At 51.8% G+C, this 10,792-nt stretch overlaps 1 protein-coding gene across 4 annotated transcripts in view; it reads right to left on the minus strand.

Moving 5' to 3' along the window:
• Positions 1–2,580: 2,580 nt before the first annotated feature.
• The window catches only part of GATA2 (GATA binding protein 2), a 15,811-nt gene continuing 7,599 nt past the window's right edge, over positions 2,581–10,792 (minus strand). For 3 of the 4 annotated variants that reach the window (XM_019658672.1, XM_019658669.1, XM_019658673.1), the window contains 5 exons: positions 10,026–10,299; positions 8,971–9,612; positions 7,073–7,218; positions 4,983–5,108; positions 2,581–4,520 (listed from right to left, as the gene is read on the minus strand). In XM_019658672.1, coding sequence (XP_019514217.1) covers positions 4,221–4,520; positions 4,983–5,108; positions 7,073–7,218; positions 8,971–9,612; positions 10,026–10,254 — 1,443 coding nt within the window. In that variant the 5' untranslated portion in view covers positions 10,255–10,299 and the 3' untranslated portion in view covers positions 2,581–4,220. The remainder of the gene's footprint in view (positions 4,521–4,982; positions 5,109–7,072; positions 7,219–8,970; positions 9,613–10,025; positions 10,300–10,792) is intronic. The other variant, XM_019658671.1, reaches the window with a different exon arrangement.

The following is a 10,792-nucleotide window of genomic DNA, read 5'->3' on the forward strand; positions in this document are numbered from 1 at the left end:
AGCCAAAGAAGTAGAATGGTTTCCCTGAGGCCAGGTAGAGTCATTACTGTGCTCCCTGAATTCATTTATTTCATTCACTGGTGTAGCCCCCACACCTAGAACAGTGCCAGATGTACAGGAGGTGTCCAACAAGCATGTGTACAGTGCACACTTGAATGCATGACCATATTGACACAGAATCCTACACTCTGAACTGGGACACAAGACAACAAGAACATCTCTGCCCTCACAGTTGCTACAGATGGCAGGAGGGGATGTCAAAATGCAGTGAGCTGGGGAAGGGCTAGAAAGGCAGCTGCTAGCAGGCCTGAGAGGATCCGGGTGTTCAGATGGGCAGGTAAATGCCCACCCAGCTCCACGAACCCAGGCTGGTTCATGTTTGCTTTAGTTTTGTGTTCCACAAGAAAAGAACATGGGTAGGGTAGTGGTGGTACAGCAAGGGCAGAGTTGTCCTGAATCCTAGAGATGCTCTCTGTCCACTCTATCTTGCAAGCTGGGGCATCTGGGATTTCACAGGAGGCATGCTGTCCTTCACAGGACCAGTGCTTCTACGGCCCAGAGCAAGCACCCTGCCAATGCCAGCATTCTGGGATGGGAAGATTGAAAGGAAAGCCTCCTGGACCACTGGACATCATGGCTGTCAAGGAACAAGGAGGTTGGCAATTAGAAATACTAATCATCAGGGACCCAGGGGACCAGAGATGATGATGATTAGAGTCAAAAGGAGACATTGATCAGGGACATATGACTAGAGTGGTTTATAATTAGAAGTGGTGGAGTCATGGGGAGATGATGTCATTCAAATGCATGACAAGAGGGGGTAGTGGTCATACATGAAGGACCAGGAAGCAGTGCTCAGAGATCTTGGTGATCAGAATGATTGTTTTGTTTTGTTTTGTTTTGTTTTGTTTTGTTTTAAGCTGAGCCATCCTGCCACCTGTTGGCAGCTCAGCGGCTGCTCAGCTCGGGCCGGGAATTGAACTGCTGTTGCTCAGAGCTCAAACTCTTGAGCGAGCTCTTAACCAACTGAGCCACTCGGCCAGCCCCAGAATGATTGTTGATTGGCTATGTCATTATCATTGATTAGGGACACAGAGAACTGAGGATGTGGGTGAGGGGGGCATTATTGATGAAAGCACATTTGGTGTTCATATCCTTGATGACCAAGGATACAGGAATATTGGTGATCAGATTCATTGACTGGAGACATCCAGAGATCTTGGTGGTTGGTGTGTGATCTACTGGGGATCAAAGGCATCAATGATTGGAGAATTTAGTAATCAGAGACACAGGTGACTGGTACTACCAATGAGCAGGGAGGTTGGTGATCAGTACTACTGGTGATCAAGGGTATGAGGGACATTGGTCCTCAGGGACTTGGAAGATAAGGAGATTCAATGATCACTAATGTTGGACACTAGAGAACTTGGTGATCAGCATTGACCAGTCAGGAGTATTGATAACCAAAGTCACTAGTGACCACATTGATAGTCTGAAATTTTGATATTAACAGTAAGAGGATTCTAAGATCAGGAACATTGTTGGTTAGAGATGTTGGTGATTGGAGACAAGTGACCAAACACATAGTTTAGGAGTCATTGGTGATGAGAAATAGCATGATCAGAGGTGTTGGAGATCATATATGAGTGATGTGATCTATCATTGATTAGAAAAACATTGATCAATGACATTGGTGACCATACTTCTTGATGACCTAGGACATTAGTGACAGTACACTGGTGATCGTTGCACTGGTAGTCAGGAACTTGGGTGATCAGAGGCATTGGTGATCATAGACATGGTGAACAGAAATAATGGGGAGACGTGGTCACCAGAGATTTTGGCAACCAGTCACATTGAATAGAAATATTGGTGAACACATATGCTGATCAGAAACGTTGGTGATGAGATATTCACGATCACGTATATGAGAAAGGTCACTAGAGACACAGGTGACCACATTTTGTGGACATTAGTGATCAGACACAAAATTCATCAGAGGCATTGATGAAGTATTGGTGACTTAGTACTGGTGACAGTTGTTAGTAATCAGATGTCTATGATCATAGGCTCTGGTGATCAGACATGTTATTGATCATTGAATATCAGTCATGGTGGCTATTTCTGATGACCAACATCATTGATTAAAGAGGACATCAACCAATGACATCAGTGATCAAAGACATTGGGAATATCGGTGAACAGATAGCTCAGAAACAAGAGCTGGTCAGGATCTGAGAGGAAGTGGATGTGGGGTCAGTCCTTATTGGGTTCTCCCAGAGCTCCAACTGAGCCCTCAGGAAAACGATCAGCGTATGAACCAAAGGCCAGAGAAACCACAGCCTCCCTGAGCCTCTCCAGTCCCCCAGGGACCCCAGTTTGGTAATAATGAGGAAATTCATATGGAAGGAATTTAGAGGACTATCAGTATCTCATGTCTCAGCCAGGCAGGCCCTATTCCTTATTCCAAGAGCCCTTCCTTCCAAATCACTTGGCTGTAGTAGCAGTTCAGTTTGACTGCTAATCTGTGCACCAGGGACTCGGGTGCCTCAGAGGAGTCCACAAAACAGGACAGAAACATTCACAAAAAGTATTTATTATTCTTAACAGTATTCACTTTAAAGGAATAGGAGGATAGCATACATTTTTTTCAGACAATATATAAATGTTGTACATAATTAACAATAACTTAGTTCACTAATCCAAAATAAAACAAGCCAAATAAAACATAAAAACAGAAAATGCTGCCGATTCTTCTTATGCAGATGCTAGTACAAAATAAGTTATTCCTGGCGGTGGTGCCCCTCCAGCGATTGCCTGCCCATATTGCACTTGGTCAACTATATCAGCACAATCCTCTTCGGGGGCCTGGCCTCGCCAGCCGCACACCCCACCACCATCGCATACAGAATCTAAACTCAGACACAGTTATGTACAGCTGTACCTTGGGAAGGATCCAGACAACCACAACAAAGCAGAGCAGAACCCAGGTCTCCTGGGACTCCAGCAGGGTTGTGGCCTCTCTCTCAGTCTTGGTTTTGACCCACCCCCAACTCCTGCCTTTGCCACCTGCCAGATCAACCCCCGGAAGCCAAGAGCAGCCAAGGCCCCTCCCCTGGCCCCCAGCTCTCCATTCTAGGGCTGTGGGATCCAAAAACTTTTCCAAAAATAATTGCAAAGCTACAGCCTTGGTTTGTAGGTTTTATTCCTTTCCATAGCAAGGGCTTCCGTAGCAAAGTACAATTGACTGGACCCAAAAAGAGTTTAAAAATAAAACAACTAACTCATCAGTGAGTTAAGCTTATACAAGTTTTTTAAAATAATTTTTTCTTTTGTCTCATAGTGGGAGGGGAGGGGACCAAGGGGTTAGCAGAAAAAGAATGTATGTACAGGGGTCCACCTGGTAAGGGAAGCGGGCTGTGGCTCTGCCATTAGGGGGACACAAGTCACACCAGCTTCAGCCTCAGAGCCAGGGGAGCAAACTGGGCGACATTTCCCCTCTCAAGAAAATGTTGTTTCCTTCCTGTGACCCAGCCCAGGCCTGGGAATCTGCGCAGGACCGCCTGTGATTGTCTCTGCCCTCCAGGGCCCACCAGCAGGGCACGCACTGGCTCTGCCTCCTGTGGGCAATAACCCCTCGAGATTGGCTCAGCCCAGCCTGGGGCTCAGCATTTCAAAGAGGGAGGCCGGAGAAGGTGTGGGCTGAAGTCCCCCGCAGATCTGCCCTCAGAGCCCTGGCAGGTGGACAGGCCAAGCAACACTTGGCGGTGAGGAAGACTGGGAGAGCCTTGGACAGCTCAGACCTTCCCAAATCTTCCAGTCATTGTTAGAAACAAGAGCAAATAAATTATCTTTGCCTACTCCTTTTTCCTTCTGAAAATGGTTTCCTTTGTTTGTCCCTTGCCCCCTCCTTCTCTCTTCATAAAGTTGTCCTTTCTGCTCTCCATACAATTGTTGGTGATGGAAGCCCCACCTGGATAGCAGCTGGGCGGAGGCCGCCTCTCCGCTCCAGGGAGAATCTTCACAGTGACTGGGGACCACTGAGCAGAGCGCCCACAAGCGAGGCAGCAAGGGGCTCCGGCCGGGCTCATAGGAGAGGCATCAGTCTTGAGGGAAGGGCAGACAGCTAAGGTTTTGGTCCACCCATCTTGGCAGCATCCAGCCTCAAGCTGCAGACCACCCTCCTTTGCATCCAGCTGTCTGTTTGTGGAGTGCTGTCTCTAGCCCATGGCGGTCACCATGCTGGATGGGTGGGGGTGGCCAAAGGAGAGGCTGGAGGAAGGGTGAATGGGCGTCGGGGTGGGCAAGATGTGTCCCGAGTGACTGAAGGGTGGGATGTGGCCCACAGGTGCCATGTGTCCAGCCAGGGCAGCAGCGCTAAAGGGGGAGGCCTTCTCCTGCATACACTTGGATAGCTCCTCAAAGCACTCTGCCCCCTTCTTATTCTTCTTGGACTTGTTGGACATCTTCCGGTTCCGAGTCTGAATCCCTTCCTTCTTCATGGTCAGCGGCCTGTTCACCTAGGGGCAACCACAAGGACTTCAGGGAGTCAAGTTCCCTTCCCAGAGCAAGACCCCTCACCTCCTGCTTTGGCTTGGGGCAGAGGCAGGTCTAAGCTGGGGGCCCCACCTCCAAATGCCCACCATGGTCTTATCACCAGCACTGTCATGGTTCCAGGAAGGGTGCTTGTCACGGTGTGGGGCTGACCCACACACTGCAGGGCACTGTGCCCACTAAATGCCAGCACTGCCCCCCATCAACACAAACAAAATCCTCCCCCCTGATTTTGTTTTAAACAGAGATTCCTGTTGGGCCCTGATGTAGGTAGAGAACCCCCATCCAGCTTGCCCTCTCTTATGGGACCCCTTCTGGCTCTCAGGGCTTTCCGAAGCCAAGCCAAGCTGAAGAGTGTGGCTGGCAGCACGAAGAGCAGCGGACCCTAGGGAGGGGTGGGTGGGTGGAGTGGGGGCAGACAGACTCACATTATGCAGCTTATAGTAGAGGCCACAGGCATTGCAGACAGGGTCCCCATTGGCATTTCGGCGCCATAAGGTGGTGGTTGTCGTCTGACAATTTGCACAACAAGTGCCTGCTCTCCTGGCAGCAGACTGAGAGGGGAGGGGCCAGCATCAGCAGTCTGGGCTCTCATGCCTCACCTCAACCAGCCTCCCAAACCTTTGCCCCATACCCATCACCACCCCACCCCATCCCCAGCAACTTAGCCAAGGAGCCATAAATCCCCCAGGGGGATCAAGGCATCTCAGAGCTGTGGAGATTTAGAATTTGAGATCTAAACAATCACAGAACTTTAGAATAAAAAACTCTCAGAAGCCTGATCTCATAATCAAAGGGGTTTCAAGGGCTGGAAGGAAAAAATCAACCTTCTCCTCCAATCACCAAACAATCTAACTCTACAGATGAGAAAACTGAGGCCCTGATAAGGGCTCTTTAGTTTAAAAAGCTGGTTCCTTCCCCCTCGACTTCCTGGGTCTGGAGTTGCTTCTCTGTCTCCTCCCACAGGACTCCCTTTAAAATACAAAATCCTGGGTGTGTCAGTGTCCTGCCTGAGGACAGGGCAGGGGTACCCTATATTGCCCAGGTTGGAGATGTAAAATATTTAGGGAGTCTCACTCAAGCTGCTCTGTCCAACACAGTAGCCACTAGCCATATGTGGCTACTTAAACTACAACTTAATAAAAGTAGAAATCCCATTTCTTCAGTTGCATTGGTCACATTTCAGGGAATCAGCAGTCACAACATGAGCTGCAGGTTACCATAGTGGACCATGCAGATCTAGAACATTTCCATCCTCAGAGGTTTATTGAACAATGCTGGTCTATCTGTACAGCCCTTTGTGCCCCAAACCTCAGAGTTCTAACTCCTTCACCCTCAACCCTTCAAGGAATGCAGGGCAGAGGTCGTCTGGAAGTGAGTGTCTGGTTCCTGGAGAAGGGAGTGGAAAGCTTGTAAGAGAAGGTAAGAGAATCTTTATCCAAAAAAGCCGAACCCTTCTCCAGGGTCAACCAGCATCAGCCCTACAGTCACAGAATGAGTTCCCCCAACACTTCCCAGAGACCCACCAGCTGCAGGGGTGGGGGTGGGGTCGCCCTGAAGCCAGCAGAAGCTGGAATGGCCCCAGGCTGGAGCTCAGTCCCAGAGGGGACTACAGGCTGCAGCCTCGGGGCGGGGAGGGTTGAGAGTGAGTAAGCAGCCTGAAGCTGGAATTCTGACTCAGGGGCCAATACCGTAGCCTCCACCCCTACCCGGCCCTCACCCGCCCTCGCTGCAGGGGAAAAAAAGGGGGCCCCCAAAGAGGTGAGTGATTTAGCCCTCATAAATCACTTTGCCCTGAAAAAATATATTTATTATTCTTAGCATTTACACATTATTTGCAGAGTGGAGGGTATTAGAAATTTCAAAACAGCCCAGCGAGAGGCAGGACTGAGCTGAAGAGAGACTCTAAAAACTCTCGGAGTCCGGAAACAGATATGCGAAGTTTCCTTATCTTCAGGCTGCAGATGTCCGGATAGGAAACTCCGGCAGGAGATCCGAAAGGGCATTTTTTTAAAATCACTCAAATGAAAATACACAGTATAGGTGACTCCATGGAAAAATAATAAAGGGCAGGTTTTTTTGGTGGTTGGTGTGAGTGTTTTATTTAAATAGGCCTGAGGAGATTGTGTGTTGGGAAGCGAGCGAGCTGCCCTAAGCCACAAGGAAAATTACTTCATGGCACTATTTTTAAAAAGAGTTAAACAGAGGCCAGGGGATGGGAGCTGGGCCCTTGGACACTCAACTTTCGCTATCCTTGAGCCGAGTGGGGTGAGGGTCCCTGATGGGCTGCAGAGGAAATCTGGCTTGAAAAAAATCTGATCTGAAAGAAAGGCGACCCCAACTGACAACCAAGTGATTTAAAGATAAAACAGGATTTCAAGTGGCAAATCACCTGCATTTGAAGGGTTCTGTTAGTTTTTAATTAACTATCGGCTCCTGCCCAGGTTAGCGTCCCCTGCATGCCTCCCTGCGGCCACCTCCCCAGCCACCTGCTACCCGTCGCGCACCCGCTGCCTACCAGTCTCCGCTTGGGCTTGATGAGCGGCCGATTCTGCCCATTCATCTTGTGGTAGAGCCCACAGGCATTGCACAGGTAGTGGCCAGTGCCATCTCGCCGCCAGAGAGGAGTGGCTGTGGCCCCACAGTTGACACACTCTCGGCCTTCTGAAGGGGGACAGGGAGAGATACCAGGACTGCTTAACTGACAAGGTCACAGGAGGTGGCCAAGCAGGGACCGATCAGGCAGCAGTTGCCTTGGCCAGGCTGCTTCAGGGGGATGACTTTTAGTCCCAACCTAGGCTGGAAGAAGGACCCAAGGGATCTCCCCCATCTGAGGGGAGTTCGGAGAGTAGTTTAAGTCCAAATCTCCCTCTTCAAAATCCTCTCTGGAAGAAAGGGGAACAGGGCAGGAGGGAGAAGTGTGGCCAGGGATAGGGTTCGGATTCTCCAAATGAGCGACAAGGAGAGGGTATTTACAACAAACTTTGCTGATGGCAGGGCTGTGGCAACAGTCACCCAGCTCAACCTGGCTGGGCCCAGAGGGACTCTGGCCCCCTTTCTGGTTCTGCTTCTCTTCTTTTGTCTCTTTCCTACCCCACCCCACCCCCAACCACGGTCAGCCATCTCTCTAGTCTCTGCCCCACGTCTATGCCCTCAGCCTTTATCCCGTCTTTCTGCTCTCAGTCCAGGGTAACATCCTTTTCTCTCCCCAACTTCTGCCCTTCCACTGAGGCCCTACAGTTCAGTCCAAGACTTGGATCGAAGTTGTTGTTCTTTAAAATAAAATAAATAATAAGTCCTTTCGTTTTTAGGTTAATAAATGAAGTGGTCTTGGTTTTTCGCTATTTGTAGGCTTTTTGGTATTTTGTTTCTTTTGTTTTTGTTAAAAGACCATCTGGACTTCAAATAGAATGTAAAACAAACTTGGAAGAAAGGACTAATTAAAGGCAAGCTACCTGGTCTGAGCAGAACGGGGACCCTGAGATGAAACTAAGGTGGGTGCTGGTGGTAGCCGGTGGCAGTCAGTGATCAAGCAGGGTAGCTGCCTTAACGTCATGTTACCTAGGATATTTTGCCACATTTAGTTTAAACTAAATTGTCAATATATATGGGCAAGAAAGAGTCGGTCCTGGACTCAGGAGTAAAGGTTTTTAAAATCTTCCTCTTCCGGAGCTTAAAAGGATTGGGAAGGAAACATCGACAGCAGGACCCCCACACTAGTCACCATTTCTGCTCTACGGCCAGATTCTTGGAAAAACCTAGCTCGGCCCCAGCCAGCTCCTGATGCAGAAGAGCAGAAGCACCTACAGTTTCATTCCCTCACTCCAGCCTTCAGGGAGGGAGAATGAAGGACATGCTAGGGGGCAGGGCAGGAACAGGTCTTGGGAATTTTGCTTTGGGGAAATCTCCCAAGTAGATCGGGAGCCACCAAAATCCCAAGATTGGACTGATTGAGTTGGAGAACCAGATTCCTTTAGGGTCTGGAGCCTCTGGAGTGTACCAATAGCACTCACACAGACTCACACGTGCACGTACACACACGTACACACAGCCTCGCTGCTCTCACCTGCATATTATATTCGTACACTGAATTTTCGTTTCAGATTCAGGGAGAGGAAGGGAGAATTCCCTTTCTGTGTTCTGGTCTGGCAGTGGCCAGCCTTGGAGGGGAGGGTGAGAAGTGGGGAAGGAAAATGAAATTTGGGGGCCACCAGGAACACTTAGGAAAAAGGCAAATGTTTCAGGGTCCCGTCTCCCCCATTCTGGGTCTCAGACATCTGTTGGGACTCTTAGAGAGGGACACCACTTATTCCTAGATCTGGGAAACGGACATTGCCTCCTCTCCCATATCACAGGCCCACTCCCCGAAGCACAAACCGGCTCCACTTCCACTAGGTCCCTAGCACCTGCTTTTACCTGAGCAGGAGCGTGCCTTGCTGCGTTGCTTAGGGGTGAAGCTGGAGGCAGGGCCACCCAGGAAGCCTCCAGGGTGAAACAGTCCGGTGCTGTAGTCGTGGGCAGCAGCCGGCACATAGGAAGGGTAGGTGGGGATGGGGTGGTGTGTGGCAGGCTGGGTGCCCACAGCAGCCAGGCCTGGGCGCAGGGGGCTGCCGCTTTCCATCTTCATGCTCTCGGCCAGCGAAACCTGGTACTTGATGCCATCCTTGTCCTCTCCCCGAGCCGCACTACCTCCTGCGGAAGAGGAGGCTGGGGAGGCAGCCCCGGTAGTGTTGGGGTCGGGAGACACTTCCTTGGGCGGCGTGGGTGGGAAGCCGAAAAGGTGGGAGCCAGTGTGGGCTGCAGTGGGGGTGAGGGAAGTCACAGAGCCCCCGCTGCCTCCCCCACTCCCGCCCGCGGCCCCTGGATACACGGAGAGGGGGCCTCCGGGGCCTCCAGCAGCTGAGGGGTGCAGCGGTGTCTTGGAGAATGGGCTCACGGTCCAGGGGTTGTGGTGGTGTGCTGCAGCGGCGGACAGGGCTGCTTTACCCCCGTCCAGCCACGGCAACCCCGGGCTGTGCAACAAGTGTGGACGACACATCTGGCCTCCGGTCAGGCGGGCTGTGGGAGGAGAGAAAAGGGTTAGGATACAGGAGTTGGGCTCGGCCAGGACGTGAATACACAGGACCAAAACTCACAATACGACAAGCAGTAACTCCTCCCTAAAGAAAACCAGAAACGTAAGAACTGGCAATAATCAGGAATGTCAGTCTGGAACTGAAGGACAAGTGGCACAGAAGGAACCCCACTGGACTGGGCCCGGAGGGAACCCCCACGGGCCAGCTGGAAATGGACAGAAACCCTGTGGGACCCAGACGCTCCCCAAGAGGCCGCTGCCCCCAACTTTCCCGCCCCAATTTCCAAGCTGCTCCGATTCCTGCGAATCCCACATCCGGGAAGCAGGCAGCCGGGCCCTCCTCCCCTTCCGCGCCTCGGCGCCAGACCTCCCAGTTACCCACCGGCCCTGGGCTCACCGTGCGCAGGACTGTAGGAGACACGCGCCCGCGCATGGGCCGGGTTGGTGTAGTAGGGGTTGCCCTGCGAGTCGAGGTGGTTGAAAAAGACGTCGACCTCATCCGGAGGCAGCAGCTGCGCGGGCTCCATGTAGTTGTGCGCCAGGCCCGGGTGGTGCGAGTCGGGGTGCTGCGCATTCAGGACCGCCGGGTGCGCCATCCAGCGCGGCTGCTCCGGCGCCACCTCCATGGCCAGCGGCCGAGGCTTGGGTTCTGAGCAGAGGCAGCAGCGGCTCTGCGTGACGGAAAGGGATGTGAGGGGTGCACTCACAGCTCGACACCCCCAAAGTCCCGTTACGGAGCGTCCCGAGTGCCGCCGCACCAACAGAGCTCAGCCGCGGACCAGCCCCGGGTGGGAGGAAAGCTCAAAGCTCAAAACGAAAGGAAGGCGGGGGAGAGGATTCAGCTACGCACACTCACATGGTGACCGGTGGTGCCTGAGCCACACACCCGTGCACACGGGGTCACACACGAAGACAAGACCCGACACCAGTTACCCCAACAAACGCACACACAGTTGCACTTTAGTCAGACACTCACACTGAACCCCCACCTTCCCGGTACACAAACACAGAAACAGACTAAAAGTTGGAAACAGGCGCCCGATCACCCCCTGGGGCACATGATCCTAGCGACACGCACACATCTACACTTGGTACCGGATACACTGACCTTACCCCCACCCCCACCCCCAACGTGCACCGGCAGCCCCACCGGCGGAGAGCCAG

This window comes from Hipposideros armiger, unplaced genomic scaffold (genome assembly GCF_001890085.2).
Source record: "Hipposideros armiger isolate ML-2016 unplaced genomic scaffold, ASM189008v1 scaffold_286, whole genome shotgun sequence".
NCBI lineage: Eukaryota > Metazoa > Chordata > Mammalia > Chiroptera > Hipposideridae > Hipposideros > Hipposideros armiger.